This window comes from Coenobita brevimanus, chromosome 84 (genome assembly GCF_032717465.1).
Source record: "Coenobita brevimanus isolate Jiangsu-jjx chromosome 84, ASM3271746v2, whole genome shotgun sequence".
Taxonomy (NCBI): domain Eukaryota; kingdom Metazoa; phylum Arthropoda; class Malacostraca; order Decapoda; family Coenobitidae; genus Coenobita; species Coenobita brevimanus.
In genome coordinates, this window is record NC_137037.1 from 46486050 (window position 1) to 46510047 (window position 23998).

The 23998-nt window shown below is 43.9% G+C and overlaps 1 protein-coding gene across 1 annotated transcript in view; it reads right to left on the minus strand.

Moving 5' to 3' along the window:
• Positions 1-2574: 2574 nt before the first annotated feature.
• The window catches only part of E5 (empty spiracles homeobox protein E5), a 60591-nt gene continuing 39167 nt past the window's right edge, over positions 2575-23998 (minus strand). The window contains exon 3 of the mRNA XM_080280360.1: positions 2575-2889. Within this exon, the coding sequence (XP_080136486.1) occupies positions 2575-2889 (315 nt within the window). The remainder of the gene's footprint in view (positions 2890-23998) is intronic.

Below are 23998 nucleotides of genomic sequence, written 5' to 3' on the forward strand. Positions count from 1 at the left end.
TTGCCACATATCCTTCATATCCATTTCTTTTTCAACTGTAATTTCCCCATGTCTCATTCTCCAATCTTCTTTCACTTTACACAATTTTTTCTTCTAATTTCACCTCTCATTTTCTGTGCAGCTGTTCACCATTTTTCTTTTTTTTCGTTACACTTGTCTTTCTCCTTTCATTGCTACCTTTTTATTTTTATTTTTTTTCAAACGTAGCGAAGGCCAATGTTTGTTTGCTGTTACCTTTCGTACTATACTTTTTCTTTTGTAAATCTCCAGCTCAAAAACAGTTTCATATGCAGTTTTTTCTCTTTTTTACAAAATTTCTCGATAAAGTGTAGTTAACTTTGGGTGAACTATTTTTATTTTTATTTTTTCAATATATACGCATTTTCTTCACCCAGGTCCGTATTCTTGTCGGTTAAGGAAGCTCCCTAACACCTTTTCCTAAGAGACTTATTTCGTTTGTTACACTTTACTGTCCTGTTCTATGTTAAATAAATCCTTTCCAATATCGCTATACTCTGCATAAATAACCCACAAAAAGGTGTTAACCAGCCATATCCAAAAATAAATCGCTAAATAAGAGGTGTCAGGGAGCTTCCTTACCATTCGAGAATACAGTCCTTGGTCACACATATTTTTGCACATATGCTTCACTAAGGGTATTGGTAGTTGTGATGGTCAAGAAATGATGATAGTAGTAGCAGTAGTAGTGGTAGTAGTAGTGATAGCAGTGGGACGACGAGGAGGAGGCTTGAATATGACTGTTGGTAGTTGTGTTGGTCATGAAACTGTTGTAGTAGTAGTGGTGGTGGTGGTGGTAGTAGTGGCAGTAGTAGTAGTAGTAGTTGTAGTAGTAGTAGTAGTAGTAGTAGCAGTAGTAGCAGAAGTGGTGGTGGTGGTAGTGACAGTAGCAGTAGTAGTATTAGTTGCTGTTGTTGTTGCTGTCAAATTATTCAATACACCAGTAGTACTTCGGTGACAGTCACAGTAGTGGAAATAGAAGTGGCCTCAATATATTTAAGTATATAAGTAACTACCTACTCACGCCGTCATGAGTGGGCAGCTCTACCATACTTATTCACGCCTTTACGGGTCCTTAGGAGAGAGAGATGAGAAAGAACACCATACTGAGAAATGACCCTCCCACCCTCATTATCCAGGCTTGTAACTCTTTCAGTGACACTGGGCGGTATTCTGGTGTAGTTAGGAAGCTTACTAACACCTCTTCCTTACCGATTTATTCCTGACTCTTTTAACTCTTTCGGTGACGTAAGGTGGTATTCCGGTGTGGTTAGGAAGCTTACTAACACCTCTTCCTTACCGATTTATTTCCGAATTTAAACTCTTTCAGTGACACATGGCGGTATTCTGGTGTAGTCAGGAAGCTTACTAGCACCTCTTTCTTACCGATTTATTCCTGACTCTTTTAACTCTTTCGGTGACACATGGTGGTATTCTGGTGTGGTTAGAAAGCTTACTAACACCTCTTCCTTACCGGTTTATTCCTGATTCTTCTCCGTTACTATATGCCTGTGTGTTATTCAATCAATGTCCTTACTAATTATAAGAAGCACAAAAGAGGCTGCTAATGGGTAGTTTGGAAAATAAATCGCTAAAGAAGAGGTGCTACGGAGCTTCCTTACTCGACGTATCTGTGTATTTTATTGAGGCAAAATCCAGGCTATTGTATTCAGGTGATGGGATATACACTGTAGGAATCTCAGTATCATTTCTCCACAGTACTGTATTCAGCACATTTTCTAAGTACAGTGCTAATCAGGTAGTACGAATAGTAGTAGTCACAGTAGTGGAGGTAGAAGTAACAGTTGTACATGATCAGGACTTTAGTACAATTTCAAGTACATTCCAGGGTATGTACTCTCGTCGGGTAAGGAAGCTCCCTAACACCTCTCCCTTAGCGATTTATTTTGGGATACGACTGACTAATATCGCTGTGTACGTTATTAATGCACAATATGGCGACACTGGAAGGATTTATACACAACAGAATAGGACAGTAAGGTGTAACAAGCAAAATAAATCGCTCAGGAATAGGTGCTAGGGAGCTGGGCCGGGAAGGTGTAATAAGCAAAATAAATCGCTTAGGAAGAAAAGCTAGGGAGCCTCCTAAACCGACGATTACGAACCCAGGTCTCTCCAAGCGTAGGCATATGAGCGTTAGCAAAGTGAGGAACAGGAGAGGTGAAATATTAGGCGAACTTTTGTCACCGCCTATACAGCAACAGTCGGAACAAAAAAGTAGCGACCTTATCGGTGGTAGAAAAAGGAGGCCCCATAACACCTCTTCCTTAGCGATTTACTTTGCATATTACACCCTAACATTATCTTGCATGCAAATTATATCGTTTTAATTTCGACACAGTTTGCATTAATACCAAATAAGAGAATAGTGAGACGCAATATGCAGACTAAATCGATCAAATAGGAGGTGTTACGAAATCTCCTATGCCATTCAGAAGACGGGCTAATGTCAGTAAGAATAATGTTGTCAGTAGGATCAGTAGAATCGGCAGAATCTTTGTAGCATTCCTCCACAGCACAGCACCCAGCTCCCTACTAGGTCTGCACACCCCCACCCCCACCCTCCCGGCCACAACACACCTCCTCGTCGCTCATCACGTCGTCCTCGTCGTACTCAATCATGGACAGGTCGCTTCGGTCGTCCACACCCTCGGATTTGCTGCTCCCGTCGCCCTTAGAGCCATCCCTGTCGCTTCCTTCCCTTGTGTCGTTCTTCTTGTCGCTGCCTCCCCCTCCTCCTCCACCTCCTCCTCCTCCCGAGCCTCCCCCTCCCCCTCCTCCTCCCTGCTGCTCTTCCTCCTGCTGAACGCGTTTGTGTTTCGTTCGGCGATTCTGGAACCATACTTTCACCTGGTAAAGGAAAATATATTAATTTTGATTAGGTAAGGTTAGGTAAGGTAAGGTAAGGTAAGGTAGGGTAAGGTAAGGTAAGGTAGGGTAAGGTGAGGTGAGGAGGTTAGGTTAATTTAGGCTTAGTTAGGGAAGGTAAGGTAAGGTCAGGTCATGTCAGGTCAGGTTACGTTAGGTTTGGTTAGGTTAGGCTTGGGTGGTTTTCCATTCATTCCTATCCTTTCCTGTCTCTCCCATCCCTTCCTTTCCTTCTACTCCACTCCTGTTCCTCGCATACATCCCCCTCCTCCCTCCCTCTCTCTCTCTCTCTCTCTCTCTCTCTCTCAAGCACCAGGAAGGTACAAACACCACTAATGGCTCCCACAGCGCCACCACTCACCCAGCAGTCGATAGCCACACACCCAATGCAATCCACCCACAGGTAAAGCAGACCAAAGACCCACCGACAACGTACAAAGACCGCAAGACCAGCCACATGGGAGACCAAATGGAAGAGGAGAACAAACGGCCTCACTGGGACCGATGACGACTGGTTATTGAAGGGGATATTGAAGGATTATTGGAGGGGCTGTGGGTGCTGACGAGGTGGGATGGAATGGAGGGCTGGAGTTAGGACTGAAGAGGAGAGGAGAGGAGAGGAGAGGAGAGAGAGAGAGAGAGGAGGGGGGTAGCTCCTAGCCTTGATTAAGACGTCACTACCCCTCCCCACCCTATTATTAAGCTCAAACTTCATACACTCACTTTCCTTATACACACTTTTTCACATTCTTTATTCCTCTCTCTCTCTCTCTCTCTCTCTCTCGCTCTCTCTCTCTCTCTCTAGCTTTCTGTATTTCCTTCCCCCTCTCTCCTCTATCCCTCTGTCATCTCCCACCATCCCTTCCTTCAACCCCTCTTCCCTCTCTCCCTTTCTTCTACCTTCCTCCTCTCGACTCCCTTTTTCTTCCTCTTCCCTCTACCCCTTCCCTCCCTTCTCCCTTTCCTGTCCTCTTCTCTCCTTTCTCTTCCCTCTCTTCACCCTCCTCTCACCTCTTCTCTCCTTCCTCTTCTCCTCTTTACCCCTTTCCTCCCTTCTCCCTCCCCTCGCCTCTCTCTTTCCTCCTCCCCACTCTCCCTCCTCTCCTATCTCTCCTCCCTGCCTCGCCTCTTCTCTGCTTTTTATGGGTGTTGTTGTGATGTGGATGTACTTAACATAATAGTATGCTGTCGAAGAATATACTTGGCAACATATTTCAGCGTGATGACAGCATACTTAACATATTGGCATCTACTCATGATGTGCTAAAGAGTATATTCCAGTCTGATGCGAATAAGCCTAACGCAAAATTATATTATTACGATATGCCTAACAGTATACCTCACTCCATTACGTCCTTGCTTCACATAAAGGTATATTTTTTAGCATACCAATTTCACGTGAGTATATTTCCTATAATAATAAAATATTTTGATGTGAACACATCCTTTAACCCGAATATAAAGCGACAGACAAACATCAACACATTTAAGGTCGAAAAATTATGAAAATCTGACGTATTATTTTGAAACGTTTGCTGGACTCGGTGGTTGTTATCACCGTGTTTCAAAAGTCATCGCTCACCTGTCCGTTTTCTCGTGGGTTAAGAAAGCTCCCTAACACCTGCCCCTAAGCGATTTCTTTTGCTCATTACACCTTGCCGTCCTCTTCTGTCACATAAATCAATCCAATATCACCAAACTCTGTATAAACAACGTGTACAAGACGATATTAGCCAGCCGCATCAAAAAATAAATCCGTAAAGAGGAGGTGTTACGGAGCTTCCTCAACCGACGAGAACACGGAACTGATCATCATGTATGTCCGAAACTGTACTTAATGGAAACTATTATTTTTTTTTTTACTTCCAATCTCTCTCTCTCTCTCTCTCTCTCTCTCAAAAAACTGAAATAAAGCGCCCGTCGGTGGCCAGTATATAAAAAAGTATATTTAAAAATTGGGTTTAAATTCTCTCAAAATTCATGAAAAAAATAAAAGGAATAATTTGGGCCGACTCCTCTTATACATATATACCAAGTCGTAGGTGCACAGAATTCCTTTAACCTTAGTTTCGAGGTAGGAATGAGTCTCCTTGGTTACTACTCAAACCAACTCTTTAATCTAACTACCCTTGGCAAGAGAGTATGTTAAGATGATGAACAGGTCTCGAAAATTGGTTTATATGTTTATTCGGGTCAATAATTTAAGACCGTCGGATAGAAATCATCCTTAATTGAATATTATGTGAAAAAAAAGGAGGAAGAAAAAGAAAAGAAAAAAGAAAGGAAAGAAAAAAATAAAATGAAAAAAGAATGGAAAGAGAAAAATAAAATGAAAAAAGAATGGAGAGAAAAAAGAAAATGAAAGTGGAAAGGAATGAGGAAACAAACGAAAAAAGAAAGGAACGAAAGAGAAGAGAAAGAAAAAACAAAAGAAAGAAAGAAAAAGAAAGAAAGAAAAAAGGAAGGAAAAGGGAAAACGAAAAAAGAAAGGAAAGAAAAAAAAGTAAGAAAAAAAAAAGGAAAGAGAAAAAAGAAAGGAAAGAAAAAAAAGAATAAGAAAAAAGAAAGGAAAGAGAAAAAAGGAAGGAAAAAAGGAAACGAAAAAAGAAAGGAAAGAGAAAAAAGAAAGGAAAAAAGGAAACGAAAAAAGAAAGGAAAGAGAAAAAAGAAAGGAAAAAAGGAAACGAAAAAAGAAAGGAAAGAGAAAAAAGAAAGGAAAAAAGGAAACGAAAAAAGAAAGGAAAGAGAAAAAATGAAGGAAAAAGAGAAACGAAAAAAGAAAGGAATGAGAAAAAATAAGAAAAAAGGAAAGAGATAAAAGAAAAACGAAAGGAAAGAGAAAAAAGGAAAAGAAAAAGGAACAAGAAGAAAAAATAAGAAAAGAAAAAGAAAAAAGACGGAAAGAGAAAATAGAATAAGAAAAAAAGAATATAAGAGAAAAAAGCAAATACTAAGAAGCGTTCTGACGTAAAAGTGTTGAACTTTATTACACACAAAAAAGGAAATAAACAGAAATAAAAGCTAAAATAAACACAAACCCATAAATTTAAAATGAAAGATATAAAAAAATCCATAAAGCTTTCTATGACTTTCTATCGCCTATAATCTTCCTTAAAAAAATTAAATAGACTAATATAATCCACACTATGATTAACCCTCCTTTCCACCCCTATATTTTCCCTTTCACCTTTCATCATAAATAAGGATGAAAAAGGGTGATTTTTTTTTTTTTTTTCACATTTCCTCTCTCTACTAATCCTTAAAAAATCGTTTCTTAAACCTCCACGGTATATATAATCTTTACCTTTTGAAACAAATAGCTGTATAAATAAATGTATAAACTAACTTCTCTCCTTTTAATCATCAAATAATAATAATAATAATAATAATAATAATAACAATACAAATAATTATAAAATATGTTTTTAGATACCCCGCAAAATTAATCAACCCTCCATTACACCCCTATATATTTCCCTTACTCTTTCGCAAAAAAATTACAATCAATAAAAAGAAAAAAAGAAAAAAGGGAACTATTTAATATGTATAATTTTCATCTCATATATTAATTAAAAAAAAAAGGTCTTCGAAATACCCTGTAACTCAATCAACCCTCCATTACACCCCTACAGGCTATTCACACACACACACACACACACACACACACACACACACACACACACATACAAATACTATCCATAATCCCTCTTCCTGCTTTCCCATCCTTATCCTCAAACTACAAATAGATACAGTAAACCCTCTAACAAACAGCCATCGAAGAAACACTAAATCTGTTGCTGTTTGCTTTCCTTTGTACTCCTTTGTATTCCCTCCCTCCTTTCCTTACTCTTTCCCTCTGCCTCATCCCCCTTACACCCCATTCACTCCTCTACTAGTACTCCCCATCCCCCATCCTTCCACCTCCTTTATTTCCTCATCCTATTTAATTTCTTACCCCTCCTGCCTTCCCTTTGACCTTTTTTTGCCTCCCCTCTCCTCTACCCTTACTTCTTTCAGCACCCCTTACTCTTCCCTATCCTCTACTCCTCCTTCTCTCTCTCTCCTTTTCCTATTTTCCTCCTGCACCCCTATTCCCTACCTCTCTCTAATCATTTCGCTTTATTTCCTTTCTCAATCCCCTCAAACAAGCTCCCCTTATTCCCAAGATTCCCTCTCTCCTTCCTCTACCGTTCTTTCCCTCCCTTTCCCTACACTTTCTACTCTTCTTTCCCTCCTCTTGCCCTATCCAGTACCCCTATTCCTCTCTCCTATCTCCTCTCGTCTCCTTATGAACCCCCTCTACCCTCTCCCTCCTCCTATTCTACTCTAATTTCATACCTCTCTCCTCCTTCCCTATCCTTTTTTCTATGCCCTTCCCTGCCCTATCCCCTCTCTCTCCCCAAGCCACCCTACCCGTTCCTCCCTTCATCCTATCTTACCCTTATTTCTTACTCCTTTCTTCCTTCCCTAGCTTTTTTTCAATGTCTTTCCCTGCCCCGTCCCCTCTCTCTCAAACCATCCTATCTTGCCCCTCATCCCATCCTACCTTGCCCTTCCTACCCTAATTTCTTACCCCTCGCTTCCTTCCCTATCCTTTTTTCTATGCCTTTCCCTGCCCTGTCCCCTCTCCCCCAGCCCATCCCATCCCCCAACAATTTCCTGCCGTAATGGAAACACGAACATCGGGTCTTAAGTCCACTAAGTATGCCAGATTATACCCCGAGTCTCCTGCCTTGACGGGGACGATAAAATTAACAGTAAGAGACGAGGAGGAGGGTAGGGGGAAGGAGGAGAAGGAGGAGGAGGGAAGGAAGAGGAAGAGGAGGAGGAGGAGGAGTCACCACAAACCTTGGCTAATATAGTCATTTCTTCTGACCCTCTCCCCTTTGAACTCTTGCTCACTGGGCTTATCCTATTTTTTAAAAGTAATTTCTTTTTCAGTCTCCCCTTTCACGTCTTCTTTACCGGCTAATTTTTATATAGTCATTTCTCCCTTCTCAACCTCTGACCTCTTCCTTACAAGCCTTTTCTTTACCCTTTCTCCCTCTTCTTCTGCCTTAGTTACCCCTTATCCAGTGTCTTCTTCACTTTTCTGATTCCTGTAATGTCTTCCTTTTCTCTTTCTTACTAGCATATATATATTTTTTTTCCTTCTTCAGCCTTGTCTTTCTTCGCTCCTCGTCATTCAGTTTCTTCTCTCCGTCTCCCTTTTTCTATATTCACCTTCCCTGTTCTCATTCTTTTCTTATGAGTACTAAATCTCTCTCTCTCTCTCTCTCTCTCTCTCTCTCTCTCTCTCTCTCTCTCTCTCTCTCTCTCTCTCTTATATAGATTTGTCTATCTTTCTACCTATTTATCTATCCTTCCATAGCCAGATGCCTTAAGTTCAGAAGGGGTGGCCACAAACGAATCGCCTCCATGTCACCCCGTTCTCCGCCATCAGACTGCCCTCCCTCAAGTTTTTATGGATTATTTTTAACCCCCTCTGCTCCAAGATACTCCTTTAACCCTTTCAGCCCGAGAACTTTTTATAATTCATCTATCACGATACTTTTCATTTTTTTTTACTCTAACTTGGTCCCAAAATTGCCATCTCTCCACCTTGAATACCGAGCAGTAGCAATGGATGAACTTTAGAATATGATACTAGTCACGAAGAAGTGCTATGGAATGGGTGTAGAGCCGTAGCACTGTCTTTTTTCTTCCTTTTAAGCTTCATGTATTCAGCTGCAAATGGACGAAAATCTGGGCCAAGTTAAGGTGAAAGAACCGTAGAAATTTTCCTGTATTCATTTTGGGGGTAAATTTAATGAAGGAAATAGATAAATCCTTCACTAATTCATTCACTGTCCTGAAGTTCGCCTTAAGATGAATAAAATCGTCTGGAGGTAGCCTGATTAACCCAGTAAATTCAATGACGCGTTTCTCTTTTAGTTTCGCTATTTCCAGATGATTTCGTTCAGTTCTGGGGTGACCTCTTGAAGTGAAGGGAAAAATGATGCCTATGTCCATCTAAAAATGAAAAAAACGAACTCTCCTTTATCCCTGCCTGACGCGTGTGTGTGTGTGTGTGTGTGTGTGTGTGTGTGTGTGTGTGTGTGTGTGTGTGTGTGTGTGTGTGTGTGTGTGTGTGTGTGTGAGAGAGAGAGAGAGAGAGAGAGAGAGAGAGAGAGAGAGAGAGAGAGAGAGAATTAAGTAATGGAGAGGATGGGAGGAACAGAAAAGGGAGGAGGAGAGGGAGGGGTAGAGAGGAGGGGAGAGGGAGGGGTAGAGAGGAGGGGAGTGGGAGGGGGAGAAGGGACTGCAAGAGGGAGGGGGAGATTTAAAGTGAGAGGTGGGTAGCTCAGACATCTTAAAGTATACCAATAGCTTAATAAGAGGGACCTACAGGTGGGGTGGGGGTGGGGAGGGGAATGTGGGGGAGAGATAGAGGGAAGGGAGGGAGGAAGAAGAGGTAAGATAGGGAGTGGTGGGGAGGAAAATGTTGAGAGAAGGGGAGGGGAAGGTGGTGAGGGGAGGGATGTGGGGAGAGGGAAGAGAGAGGAGGAAATGAGGAGGGAAGGGAAGGGGAAGATGGGGTGGGAATTGGAGAGGACGTGATGTAAAGGCAGAGAAGGAGGGGAGGGAAGGGAAGGAGAGAGAAAGGGAAGGGAAAGTGGGAGACAAAGGGAGGGAAGGGAGGAATGGGGAAAGCCAGAAGGAGGGAAGGGAGGGAGAAGTGGTGGGGAGGGAAAAGGGTGGCAGTGAGGAGGGGAAGGTTGGGACGAGAGAAGGGAAGGAAGAAGGGGAGGAAGAAAGAGAGAGAGAGAAGGGGAAAGACGGGGAGGGAATCGGAGAGGAGGTATTGGAGACGGGAGGAGGAGAGGAGGGAAAGGAGAGAGGAGAGAAGAGGAGGGAAAGGAGAGGGGGGGACATGGATGGAAGAATGAGAATGGGGGGATACTCAACTATTTTTCCTTCATAACGTATAACAGACCATATTTTAACCCTGAGATCAGCGCTACGAGATACCTCACACATAAACCTATATTCTAAGTAGCACAGGCGGCTTCGTAACACCTTTTTCATTGCGATTTATTATGCCTATTAAGCTCTGATATTCAATTTTGTGTTATTTTACCTGTTTTTAGCACAGGCATATTTTTTTTACATCAACAAAACACAAGAGGATATTGAGGTGTAAAATGTAGAATAAGTCGCTAAGGAAGAGGTGTTAAGAAATTTCCAAAGCCACTTAGAATACCTCCCTAATCCCTGTAATCCCAAGACGTCTTAATAATCTCATTCCTGCTCCTACAGACGATTTTCTTCAGCTTCAAATGGGGAAAATTTAATGGAGGGGTTAGGGAGAGGGGGAGACGGAAAGGGGTGGGGGGGAGAAGATGGAGAGAAAGGAGTGAGAGGGAGGGTGAAAAGTTGGAGGGAAACGAATGAGAGGGAGAAGGGGAAGTTGGAGAGAAAAGAATGAGAGAAAGGGAAAGAAGATAGAAAGAAAGGAGTGAGAGGGAGGGGAGAAGTTGGAGAGAAAAGAATGACAGGGATGGAGAAGATGGAGAGGAAGGATTGAGAGAAAGGGAGAGGTAGGAGAAGTGTGAGGGGGAGGGGGAAATACAGAGGAGTGAGGATGAGAAGATTAAGAGAGAGGAGCGAGGGGAAGGGAAATGGAGAGAGGGGAAGGGAAATGGTGCAAGGGGAAGGGAAATGAAAAGTGAAGGGTGAGGGGGAGGAGGATATGGGGGGAAAGGAGTATGGGGGAGGGAGAGATGGAGGGGGGAGGGGAAGACCTAAGGAGAGAAGAAAGGAAGGGGATACTTGTATAAATATATATGTATGTACTGTAGCAGCCGGCAAGCACACGCCTGGCACAACGGGGCAGCTCTTCCATACACGAAGTAGTATCAATGGCACTGCTACTACTACTACTACTACTACTACTACAACTCCTTAAATGTTCGCCCCAAAGTAAGACTGAACACAGGCGAGAAGAATTGGCAGACGTACACGCTACCCACCTGACCACCGGAGGCTCCTCTTGTATAAATAAAGCAGGTAAAAGCAAGTACACCTCAACCTTCGTGACAAACCACCATAAGGCAACTGGACACTGGCACTTATCCTCGTCCTCACACACCTCTCCCTTATTTACTACGTCAACTTCTTCATTTTCCTGTACGTCTCCTTGCCTGTCTTCTCACTCATACACCTCTTCATTATCTACGTCTTCTCCTTTAACTTCTTCATTTTCTTTCACGATTCCTTGTTTATCTTCTCACTCACACACCTCTTTATTATTCACTTCTCTCCATTTTCCTGTACGTCTTATTTCTTACAAATTATTTTTTCTCACTAATACACCTACTTATTCGGTCCTCCTCTTAAACTTCCTCCTTTCTTACTACCATTATCTCTCATATGCATCTTTATCTACTACTACTACAACTGCTACTACTACTACTACTACTTCTACATTTTTCTTATCAATTCATCTGCTCTACGTCTCCTTACCTCACCTTCTTCCTTTCTCTCTCCTTCCCTCATCTTTCCCTTTCTCTTTCTCCTCTCTATCCACATTTACTCTAACGATCTGTCTTTCTTTGTACCTTGATCTCATTCCTAATCTTTGCCTTATAGAAGATACAGCCTAGTATATGTAACTAATAAGGCTTTTGCTGTGTCTTTGTCTTTACTCATTTTTTTCTTTAGTAATTCTCTCTCTCTCTCTCTCTAAGTTCCTTCCCTGTTTCTCCCCATTCCTTCTTCCTCCTCCTCTCCACCCCCCCTCCATCAATCCAACCCCCTCACTATCTCCCTCAAGTTCCCCTTCTTCATCTCCAATCACCCTCCCTCTCCACCCCAACTCCCTCTCTCTATCTTCCCAACCTCCCACTCCACCTCCCAACTCTCCCCTCTCTATCCCCCATCCAAATCTCTTCTCTCTCCGCCCTCCCCATCCCTCAACTACCCTTCCCCTCTCCTCCCCCCACTACATTCCCCTCCCCATCCTCTCCATCTCTCCCCTCTACATTCTCCTTTCCAAACTCAAAACCCACCCCTCCCCATCTCCCCCTCCTCTCTACCCCCACTCTCCCCTCCCCTCTCCCCAGTATCTCCCCACACAGTCTCCTCTCCATCCCTCAATCTCCCCTCCCCTCTCCCTACCCTAACTCCTCCTCTCCATTTCCCATTCTCCCCTCCCCTCTCCCCACTATCTCCCCACCCAATCTCCTCCTCTCCATCCCCAACTCTTCCCTCCCCTCCCCTCTCCCCATCCAGTCTCCTCCCCTCCATCTCCCCTTCCCCTCCTCCTCTCCCTCCCCCACTTTCCCCTTCCCTCTTCACCCCCACTCTCCCCTCCCCTCACCCCACTATCTCCCCACTCAATCTCCCCATGTTTTCATCAAGGCAGGAACTGAACGATGTAATATTGAATTAAATCATTATACACTCCTCTCTGGACGGGGTAGGGGGGTGTAGCAGGGTGTAGTTTATTATGATGATGAGGTGGGGCTGTGTGGCCTGATAATACTGGGGGTGTAGGTCATAATTAGAGAGAGAGAGAGAGAGAGTGGGGGGGAGGGGGAAGAAAGAAGATGATACGGAAAAAGGAAGAAAGAGTGGTAGAGAAAGAAAAAAGGGAAAAAAAAGAATGGGGGGGGAGGAAAATGGGGTAGGGAGATTACGAGGGGAGGATGGGGAGTGCGAGAATGGGGAGTGAGTTTACGGGGGTGATGTAGATGATGTCGACTGAAAAGACCTATACACAAATCACTTTCTAGGCAGAGTTTTTCGTCACACTGCTTTTATTTTCAGTCGTTCAGTGGCGGAATGAGACAATATTACTGTATAACTCTACATCCTTTCCACACAAGAAATCGCCTGACGGAGTGGAAGAGGGGCGTTATATTTGGAAAACCCTGTACTTGACACCACGACAGGACACGAATATCTGGAAATAAAAGCGAATGGAAGCTCCGAATTTTTGGCGATAAATTCTGAAGCACGTGACGCAGATGGCACGTGTCTGATCTTCCCGTATCACTGCTAACTGCACTAGGTAGGGTGGGATGCAGGCTAACTACTGTATACCATCTAACCACAAGCGCTCCACAAATGACCGTCAGGAATTAGGTGCTTAAATTCCACTTCAGGATTCCAGGACCCTTAAATATAACGATAAAAATACAATATGATGCAATTCCTAGCCATAAACATCATAAACATCGCCTAAAATGACACGATAAGACTTAAATTACCCTTCAGGATTTAAAGACTACAACATATAATAATACGAGTAAAATACAGCACGACACAGTTCACAGTCATAAACATCGCTTACAATGACACAATAACATGACACCAAAAAATGACACTACTACCACGACAGACCATAAATATCGATTAAAATGACACAATAACATGACACCCCAAAATGACACAATTACTATCTCAACTTACCATAAACATCGCTTACAAGGACACAATAACATGACACCAAAAAATGACACTACTACCACGACAGACCAAAATCTAATCACTAGCTTATGACACCAAAAATGACACCTTCACAGTAGATGATATCTGTACGTTTTATCTGTTTCCTTATGATGACTTCTTAAAATAATATTCTTTCTGTATCTAGACGATTTTATTCAGCGTAGGAAAGAGGTTTCGAAATGGAGGGTTTGTGATGAAGATGATGATGATGATGATGATGATACTTTTATGAGGGGATTAAATATGATGATGATGACGATGATGATGATGATGACGATGATGATGATATTACTGTTGTGAAGGATTAATGTGACAGGATGACGATGATGATGATGATGATGACGATATAATAGCGAACGGCTTAAATGACACACCGTCAGAACACACACACACATACACACACACACACACACACACACACACGACATACGACATACGTGCGTTAGCGTGTGTCGTGTGTGTGTGCCGTCCATCACGCTAACGACTGCCAGAATGAATGTAATGGCGGTGTCCTTTCTAGCGAGACCATCCTTCACGCTAATTGGCCTAGGAATACACACTCTTAGTTAGCAGGATTACAGGGTCGCTGGGCTATTTTTTCTCCTCTTCTTCTTGAGGTCTCTCTTGGTCTTTTTGGGTCTTCCTGGGGATCTCTTGAGGTCTCTGGGACTGGGAGGTATTGCATCTGGGTCGCTCGGATACTATTCTCTCTCTCCTTCTTGGGGTCTTTCTTGATCATTTTGGGGTCTTTTTGGGGATCTCTTGGGGTCTTTGGGGTAGTTCCTTTGGGCCAGAAATACACACTCTTAGCAGGATTACAGGGGCGCTCGGATAATCTTTTTCCTCTCTTCTTCTTCGGGTCTTTCTTGATATTTTGGTGTCTTTCGGGGGTCTTTTGGGGGATTTCTTGGGGTCTTTGGGGTAGTTCCTTTGACCCAGGAGTACACACTCTTAGCAGAATTATAGGGTCAATCGGAAATTTATTTTTAGGGTCTTTTTTTTTTTAGGACGTTCTGGGATCTTTTTAGGCTTCTGTGGTCTTCTTTTAATTCCTGTGGCGGTATAATTTTTAGGGATGGATCGTTCTCAAGGGAAATTTTTAAAAGAGGTTTTTCTGTGGCACGGTCAGGGTCTTTTCTGATCCTTTATTTATTTATTTATTTATTATTATTATTATTTTTTTTTTTTTTTGAGGGTTGTAAACACCACATAAACTGAACTTTGAGATTAGGGGAAAGTGAACAGCTCCCATCTTGACCCACAAAGACAATATCTAATGTTCCTCAAGATATAGGAAGGATATCTTGGGTACCACTAGAAGCTATGACAAGAAGGGACGTGGTAAAAAGGGAAAATATCTTTGGAAATTTGCGTAAACCAGGAAAAAACAAAGTAAGGCTCAGTTCTAATCCTCCCGAGTGGACATTGGAAAGTTGATCAAGATGCTGTGGTTAAAAGATTATTCATATTTAGCTGATCCATGAAATATCGGATTGCACTGCTAATCATAAATATAAAGGGAAAAAAAATAATACACACACACACACACACACACACACACACACACACTGATTCCTGATTCGTGGGTGTTGAAAAGGCAATGACCAATCAGAAGACGCTTGCTCACCGCCCTTGTGCTGTGATTGGTTGAAAAATCAAGAGAAAGAATTATTACGGGGAGAAAGGAGGAACTGGGAGGAAAAGAGGATAGGCAGAGAGGGAACAGAGGGAAGAAAAAGAGGGGAGGGAGAGAGGGAACAGAGGGGAGGAAAAGAGGATAGGAAGAGAGGGAACAGAGGGAAGGAAAAGAGGATAGGGAGAGAGGGAACAAAGGGAAGGAAAAGAGGATAGAGAGAGGGGGAACAGAGGGAAGGAAATGAGGAGAGGGAGAGAAGGAACAGAGAGAAGGAAAAGAGAAAAGGGAGAGAGGGAACAAAGGGAAGGAAAAGAAGATAGGGAGAGTGGGAACAGAGGGAAGGAAAAGAAGACTGATGAAAGTGGGAGGGAGAGAAAGTAAAGTTAGGAAGACAGGAAAGGAGGAAGGAGGAAAAGAAGGGAGTGGAGATGGCGAAAATGAGGAGCAGGAACAAAGACATCAGAAGAGGAATAAAGGAAAAAATATCAATGAGAGCAGAAGGAAAAAAGTGAGACGAGAAGAGAGAAGAAACATGAGAAGAAAATAAAAAAAAAAGAAAAGAAAAGAGAAAACGAGGAGAGAAAATATGCATAACACGAAATATAAAAGAAAAAAAAAAAAAGCAAGGAGATGAGACAACAGTACAAGAAATATGGGAAAATGAGACAGCAGAGAAAGAAAATATTGTAAATTAAGATATTTGAAAGATGCAATAAGATGATAAACAAGGAGGAAGGCATGAGACAAGAGTGAAAGGCAACCAATACATAAATTAAGAGAGAGAGAGAGAGAGAGAGAGAGAGAGAGAGAGAGAGAGAGAGAGAGAGAGAGAGAGAGAGAGAGAGAAACACATAAAAAGGGAAACCACAATAACATATAAAGAAAAAAAAGAAAGACGAATATTAACGAGAAGACAGAGCAATGGAATGAAGAAATAAGATACAATAAAAACGATACCGTATAAAAAGGAGATACAAAAACTAAAAAAAAAAAATAGACAAATAAAAAAATAAATTATCATCCCCACACTGACTCATCTACCTTGACAATAAAAAACTCATTAGCATCAGTATACCTTCATTAGTACTACATGGAAAAAGGAAAAAAGGCCTCCATTCCCCCTTTCGTAACTACATTCTCTCTCTCTCTCTCTCTCTCTCTCTCTCTCTCTCTCTCTCTCTCTCTCTCTCTCTCTCTCTCTCTCTCTCTCTCTCTCTCTCTCTCTCTCTCAGAAAATGGCAAAAATCTCTAAGCGGGATCTTGTTGTCTTTCTCTTCTTCCTTCTTCTTCTTTTTTTTCTTCTTTCCTCCTCCTCCTCCTCCTTCTCCTTCTGTTCTTCTTCTCCTCCTCCTCCTCTTCCTCCCTCTCCGTCTTTTTCTTCCTCTCCTCCTTTTCCTCTTCTTCTTCTCGTGTTGTTTTTCATTTCTTCACCATCTCCCCTTCACTCTCTGCCTTCCTTCTATTCCACAGGAGTTACGAGGTTACTTACAGCTTAACACAAGGGGGAGAAAAGAATCATCCACCCCCACCCTCACTATTCTATATCGCCTTTCACATGACAGAGAGAGAGAGAGAGAGAGAGAGAGAGAGGGAGAGAGAGAACAGATATAAAGATAGCTCACTTGATAGATGGGCAGTCAGTTAGATAGACAGATGCCCCACTATTTGCACTAATTACCCCCGCGGATGCCCCGGTCATTTATTGCAAGTAATTAAAGACCTTCCACCCCTTTTAAGATCATTTAAGGTGATAAGAAACATGCATTCATCACTAACACCCCCATCTTCTACACCCCTCTCCCCCTTACTCCCCGATTCTTCCTCCCCTCTCCCCTCCCCCTCCTCTTTACTTCCTCCCCACCCCTCTCTTCTACACACTCTCCTCCCCCTCCTCCTCAATTCCCCACTCAACCCGCTCTGCTACACCCCTCTACCCCTCTTCTACCACCCTCATCTCTCTCTCTCTCTCTCTCAACCATAACCCACTCCCCTCTCCATCCCAATCCCCTTCCCTCCCCATCATGGCTCCTTCCACGTTCCAAATACACCCTTTATGGTCAAATCATCTTTTCTTCCCCACCTTGACCCCTTCCTCTTACCTTTCTTTATCCTTTAAACTCTCCCTTTCCCCTCCCCTTCCCTTATTCCAAACGCCCCTTTTTAGGCCAAAGTCCCCCAACCTTTCGCTTCCCCAACCCAACCCTCTCCAAGCCTCCTCCCATCCTCCCCCTTGCAACCCGTCCACCCCTTTTTAGGTCAACTCCTCCCCACCCTCCCCTTCCACCACCTGACCGTCTCCTGTCCCACACATCCCCATCCCAACCTCGACCTTAAATCCCCAACCCCCCACATCCTCTACCCTAGCCCTCCCCTTCCTCAACCCCCCACATCCTCTCTCCTAAACCCCCCCTCCCCAACCCCCCCACAACAACCCCCCCCTCCACGGCGTGTTAGTGTCCAGGAGTTACAACCCCCCCAGGGCGCATAAACCCCGACGAAGGCGTAAAACTGGACTAATTAAGACGGGGGCCCTGCAACCCCCCTTCTTTAGCACGGCGGCCTGGCTTGTATTTATAGAACGATAATTTGGGGGATAATTGCGGGGCGTTGCGGCGAGGTACTGCTACTGCTGTGGTGGGGGGATTAGCAGGGGAGGCTTAAGTAGGAGAATTAGCAGGAGATGAGTGGGAGAATGAGAAAGAGCGAGTTGGATCAGTGGGTGAATGAGAGAGAAGGATTAGCACATGATGATGATGAGAGAGAGAGAGAGAGAGAGAGAGAGAGAGAGATATGAGTGGAGGAAGTAGGGGAATTAGCAGGAGGGGTATGTAGGGTGGGAGATCAGTGAGAGAAAGAGAGGGGGAGAAGGATTAGCAGGAGATGAGGAGTGGGAGAATAGGAGAGAGGACCATATAGATGAGTGGAGGAAGAATGGAAGGAATAGGAGAATTAGAATGAATGGTATCTAGGATAATTATATAGTGTAGATCAAGGGACGAAATATTAGGAGAACGATAAGCAGAAGAATTAGTAGCAGATGAAACGTGTGAGAATTTATAAACAAGGGATAAGTAAGGAGAGTAGGAGAATTAGCAAGCGAAAAATAGTAGGAGAATTAATGAGAAAGTAAAAACAGATGAGTCAAGGAATTAATAGGAGAAGCAGGAGAAATAAAATGGGGAAGGAATAAGGAAGATGAAGCAAAAGGTCAACGATAATTTTCCTTTCTAGTATCGTGTCTTGTTTTCTGTATTTCTCATTTCTCCCCGAACGTCACAGAGTGTCCTTCCTCGTCAATACCCCTCTGCTGTGTGCTTTATATTACTCTCACGTAAAAAAAAATATTATGTACACATAATAGTAGTAGTAGTAGTAGTAGTAGTAATAGTAGTGATAGTTGCTGTTGTTGCTGTTATGGCCGCAGGTTCTTCTGAAACGTGAACCCGGTGGACCACAAGCTAAAGTTACCCTTCTTTTGTCCACCATCCTCCTTTCGGGGAATAGGGATGGGAAAGGGGGCGGCGTTTGTACAACCAGGCAGCTTCATCACCCAGCCATATCGGTGCCACCACGTGAAGGCGTCCCTCTCCAGCACCATAAACACAAGGACATACAACCTACCCACTCTACAGCTGATTCCCTCTGGCAATGCACTTCACTTTAATGACGCTACTATTACTACACCTCCACTCACACCTCCCCCCCTCCCCCATTCCACACTTCTCCCACTCCACACCTCCCTCCCTCCATACACTGCCACTCCACTTCCCCGCCCCCTCAAACTTCTCAATACTCCACACCTCCCTCACTCAATACCTTTCCCACTTAACAGCCCTACTCCATAACTCACTCCCCACTTACCCCACTCCAAACTTCCCTGCTTCATACATCCCCCAGCCTCACATTTCCCCTAACTCCACACCTTCCTCACTCCCTACTCCTTCCCTTTGCACCCCCACTCCCCTCCCCAACCCACTCCACACTTCTCTCTGCATCCCCACTCCCTCGGTCATCCACCACTCCTCACCTCCTCCTCGCACTCCATTCACAGTCGCTACGGTAATGCGTGTGTGACCTACTAGAACTCCCCGTAATTATGCACCTCATTAGCGGAAGCCTCTCATTTGTATAGCGGATAATATTAATACTCCATTTGGGTGTAAAAAGGCTCGCTCTTTTACGCTGATCCCTCCCCCACTCCACCTGCTGTTAAGAATGTGGGGATTTTTAATTTACGTGGGACGAGGGTCATTCTCCACCGACCTCACTGGCTTTAATTCGACCTCTCTACCTGTAAGTCGACCTCGTTGCTTGTAATTTGACCTCACTGGCTTTAATTCGACCTCTCTACTGTAATTCGGCCTTTCTGTATTCGACTTCTACCTGTACACAGACTTCTTTCTATTTAACTCGACTTCTCTACCTGTAATTCGAGCTCTCTACCTGTAACTCGACCTCGCTCCCTGTAACTCGACCATACTGCTTGCAACTCGACCTCATCCTCTGCAACTCGACCTCACCCTCTGTAACTTGACCTCACCCTCTGTAACTCGACCTTACCCTCTGTAACTCGACCTCTTTACCTGTAACTCGACCTCTTTACATGTAACTCGACTCCACCACCTGCAACTCGACCTCACTACCTATAAATCGACCTACCTCTATCGACTTTATTATATTATCGACAGACTCTCCTGACTTAACTCCTTCGGTGCGATGACAAGGATTAAGCGGATGATGATGATGATGATGATGTTAATGATGGTGGTGGTGGTGATGATGATGATGATAATGATGATGATTGTTATAATGATGGTAACAGTGGTGGTGATTGTACTGTTGATGATGATGGTGGTGGTGGTGATGATGTACCGTCCAGCCTTCTAAGCCTACAATTAATATGGGCCCACCGCTCTCTCTCTCTCTCTCTCTCTCTCTCTCTCTCTCTCTCTCTCTCTCCGTACGTATGTATTTTCCGTATCTCTGTGTCTATGTGCCTGTCTATCTACCTGTCCGTCTACCTACCTACCGACCTGTTTATTAATCTACTGATTTTTTTATTTATCTATCTGTATCTGTCTATCTATATATCTACCAGTCCACCTACCTACCTGCTATCTATCTATCTATATATCAACCTACCCACCTACCTATCTATCGATCATTCTATCCTTCTATCTATTTACGTATTTATCTATATATCAACCTATATAATCTACATATCCATCTCTCCCTAAATACGTACCTACCTATCTATCTATCTTTATCTAACTATCTGTCTACCTATCTGTTTACCTATCTATCTATCTACCTACCTATCTATCTATTAATCTATCTATCTACGTCTCTGTTCGTCAGGGTTTCCTTCTCTATTAGGGTCAGTCGTTCAACCACATGGAGACAGATGGCGGCTCTCTCTCTCTCTCTCTCTCTCACACACACACACACACACACACACACACACACACACACACACACACACACACACACACACACACACACCTTCCCACTTCCGTCACATTTATAAGATGGTTGACTACCCTTTTATGCCTCCCTCCCTCCCTCCCTCCTCCCCCTCTTTTTCTCTCCTCCCTCCCTCATTTTCCCTCCCCTATCCCTCCCTTTTTTCCCCTCCTTCCCCTCTCGTCTTCCCTTCCCTTCTTTCCCCCCCTTTCTCCCTCCTTTTTCCTCCCTTCCCTCCCTCATCCTTCTTCCCTTCTCATCTTTCCCTTCCTACCTCTCACCCACTTCCTAGACCTCCCTTTCCTCCCCTGTACTCTCCCCATCCTCCCCCTCTCCCCTTTTCTACCTCTTAGTTTCCTCCTCTGTCCTCTCCCCCTTCCTCCCCTCGCCCTTTTTATGAGCTCCTCCCCCTATTTAACTGTACCCCCACCACACACACATACAGTAGACACACACACACCACACCCCTGACACTCCCCCCTACACCCCCACATACACCACACACCCCCACAAACACCGCACCCCCCCACACACACACCCACACCCCCACTCTACCTCCCCCCACCCACACACACGAAACTGAGAAAAGTCGAAATAAATGAATCCTGTTTGTGTCATAATTTCAGGCCAGATTTACCGCGTCGTGTCAATATTTTCGCTCAGTTCACGGCACGGCGGAGGCATAATCATATATTTTTACCCCAGTGAAGAGTTTGCCTTGCTATATTCCTCATCTTGCTTGGGGGAACCATTTTGAAACATTACGAATACTTATGGCTGCTTCATTACCAGGTGACTGACATTTTCCACCTTAATTTTATCGTTTGTTGGACCTGTGATTTCTTCGTACTTTCCCTGCGTCTCTCTCTCTCTCTCTCTCTCTCTCTCTCTCTCTCTCTTAATGCAAAGGAGAAAGAACCAAATGTGTAAAGTCTGAAAAAAAAGTTCTTCAATTCTTTCCAGGAAAAAAAATGGACAAAAGGAAACCTAATTTAGGATCTGTCCACACACACACACACACACACACACACACACACACACACACACACACACACACACACACACACATTGCTGGTGCAGTGGTAACGCTCTCGCCTAGCATCTGCTAAGACGGGGGTTCGCGCCTTGCTCGGGATGCGAAAAAGTTTCACTGACAAAACGGGTGGTCACTGTCCTCCTTGAGCAAGAGGATGGGTGTGTGCGTGTGTGAAGGTCAAGGCTTTGCCCTTAGATCGGACTATATGAGCTCTCAGCTCTCTTCCAGGAGGGTAAAATGCCGATGATCACAAAACCATCACGTGATCCTGACCTACCCGGTGAAATACACACACACACACACACACACTATGGCCTAGACTACATAAAACATCCATAAACACTAATAACAAATAATTAAGTGAAGATGTGGAATTTCCTCAGTAAAAGTTGAAAATGATGATAATAATGATGATGATGATGATGACGATGATGATGATGATGAAGATGATGATGAGGAGGAGGAGGATAATGATGATGATGATGATGATGATGACTGCTCTCTTTAGCCTTATATTCCTCACCTAATTCCTATACCCCTTCCCCACACCACCCCTGCCGCATACCCCTCCCCCCATCAGAAGCCGCAGCGGAGACCCAATATTGCTCGTCAGACACACTGCTCCCTCGAGACTACCCCATCACGCTCGACCTCTCTTCTCGACCTCTACCTCGTGTAATCGACCTCTGCCCCGTGAAATAGACCCCTATATTCTCAACCTCTGCTGTGTAATCGACCCTTATATTCTCGACCTCTGCTGTGTAATCCACCCTTATATTCTCGACCTCGCTGTGTAATCGACCCATATATTCTCGACCTCTGCTGTGTAATCCACCCTTATATTCTCGACCTCGCTGTGTAATCGACCCTTACATCCTCGACCTCTGCTATGTAATCGACCTTTATTCTCGACCTCAGCTGTGTAATCGACCCTTATATTCTCGACCTCTGCTGTGTAATCGACCCTTATATTCTCAACCTCTGCTGTGTAATCGACCCTTATATTCTCGACCTCTGCTGTGTAATCGACCCTTATATTCTCGACCTCTGCTGTGTAATCGACCCTTATTATTCTCGACCTCTGCTGTGTAATCGACCCTTATTATTCTCGACCTCTGCTGTGTAATCGACCCTTATATTCTCGACCTCTGCTGTGTAATCGACCCTTATTATTCTCGACCTCTGCTGTGTAATCGACCCTTATTATTCTCAACCTCTGCTGTGTAATCGACCCTTATATTCTCGACCTCTGCTCATCATTCGTTTGTCGCAAGGGCTTTTTTGAATTCATCGCCATTTTTTCATATTTTTTTTCATTTCATACTTTTTTCATCCAGCAATAAAATTTTAATCGAGCTCTTAAAGGCAATAATGAGCAGGCTTTCTTTCGGTTTTTATTAAGCTTTTTCGCATCGAGGGTGACTGGGCAGGTTTTATTTCTTTCACTTCCTTTTAAAAGTGAGTGAGTGTGGTAGTGGTGGTGGTGGTAATTGTGGTTGGTGGGAATTGTGGTAGCTGTGGTGGTGGGTAGTCTTTGTGGTGGTGGTTAGTATTTGTGGTAGTGGTGGTGGTTATTGGTAGTTGTGTTGGCTTGCGGTTGTGGTAATCGTGGTAGTGGTGGCGGTAAATGGTTTCAAAGGAGGAAGAGGTAGTGGTGACTGGTTGAGGTGGTAGTCACGGTGGATAATGGTTGTGGTAGTTGTGGTAGTGGTTGTGGTTGGAAATTGCGGTAGTTGTGGTAGTGGTGGTGATTAATTTTTTAAGCAAATATGAAGGAACATGAGTTAGTCTTTTCAAACGCAAAAAAAGGAACCAAAGGCTGAGAGTCTGTAAAACCAGTAACTTCGTATGAAAGCTAAACAACAGAAAATCAAAATCACGACCTGTTTATTTGGAGATGCCAGATACACTGAGTTTAAAAGACTGGAGGTCATAGGCAGGGGGAAAGACAGACTGAGAAAGATTTAAGGAGAGAGAGAGAGAGACGAGAATAGTAGCTTGGTACGTGGACATGTTGAGTGTGGGTGTGTTGAGTGTGGGTGTGTTGAGTGTGGGTGTGTTGGGTGTGGGTGTGTTGAGTGTGGGTGTGTTGGGTGTGGGTGTGTTGGGTGTGGGTGTGTTGGGTGTGGGTGTGTTGAGTGTGGGTGTGTTAAGTGTGAGTGCGTTGGGTGTGGGTGTGTTGGGTGTGAGTGTGTTGAGTGGGTGTGTTGAGTGTGGGTGCGTTGAGTGTGGATGCGTGAAGTGTGGGTGTGTTCAGTGTGAGTGTGTTGCGTGTGGGTGCGTTGGGTGTGGGTGTGGGCGTGTTGAGTGTGGGTGTGTTGAGGTGCCTTTGTGGAGTGTAGAGGTAAATGTCCATATACGGATATATTGATGTGTGTGTGTGTGTGTGTGTGTGTGTGTGTGTGTGTGTGTGTGTGTGTGTGTGTGTGTGTGTGTGTGTGTGTGTGTGTGTGTGTGTGTGT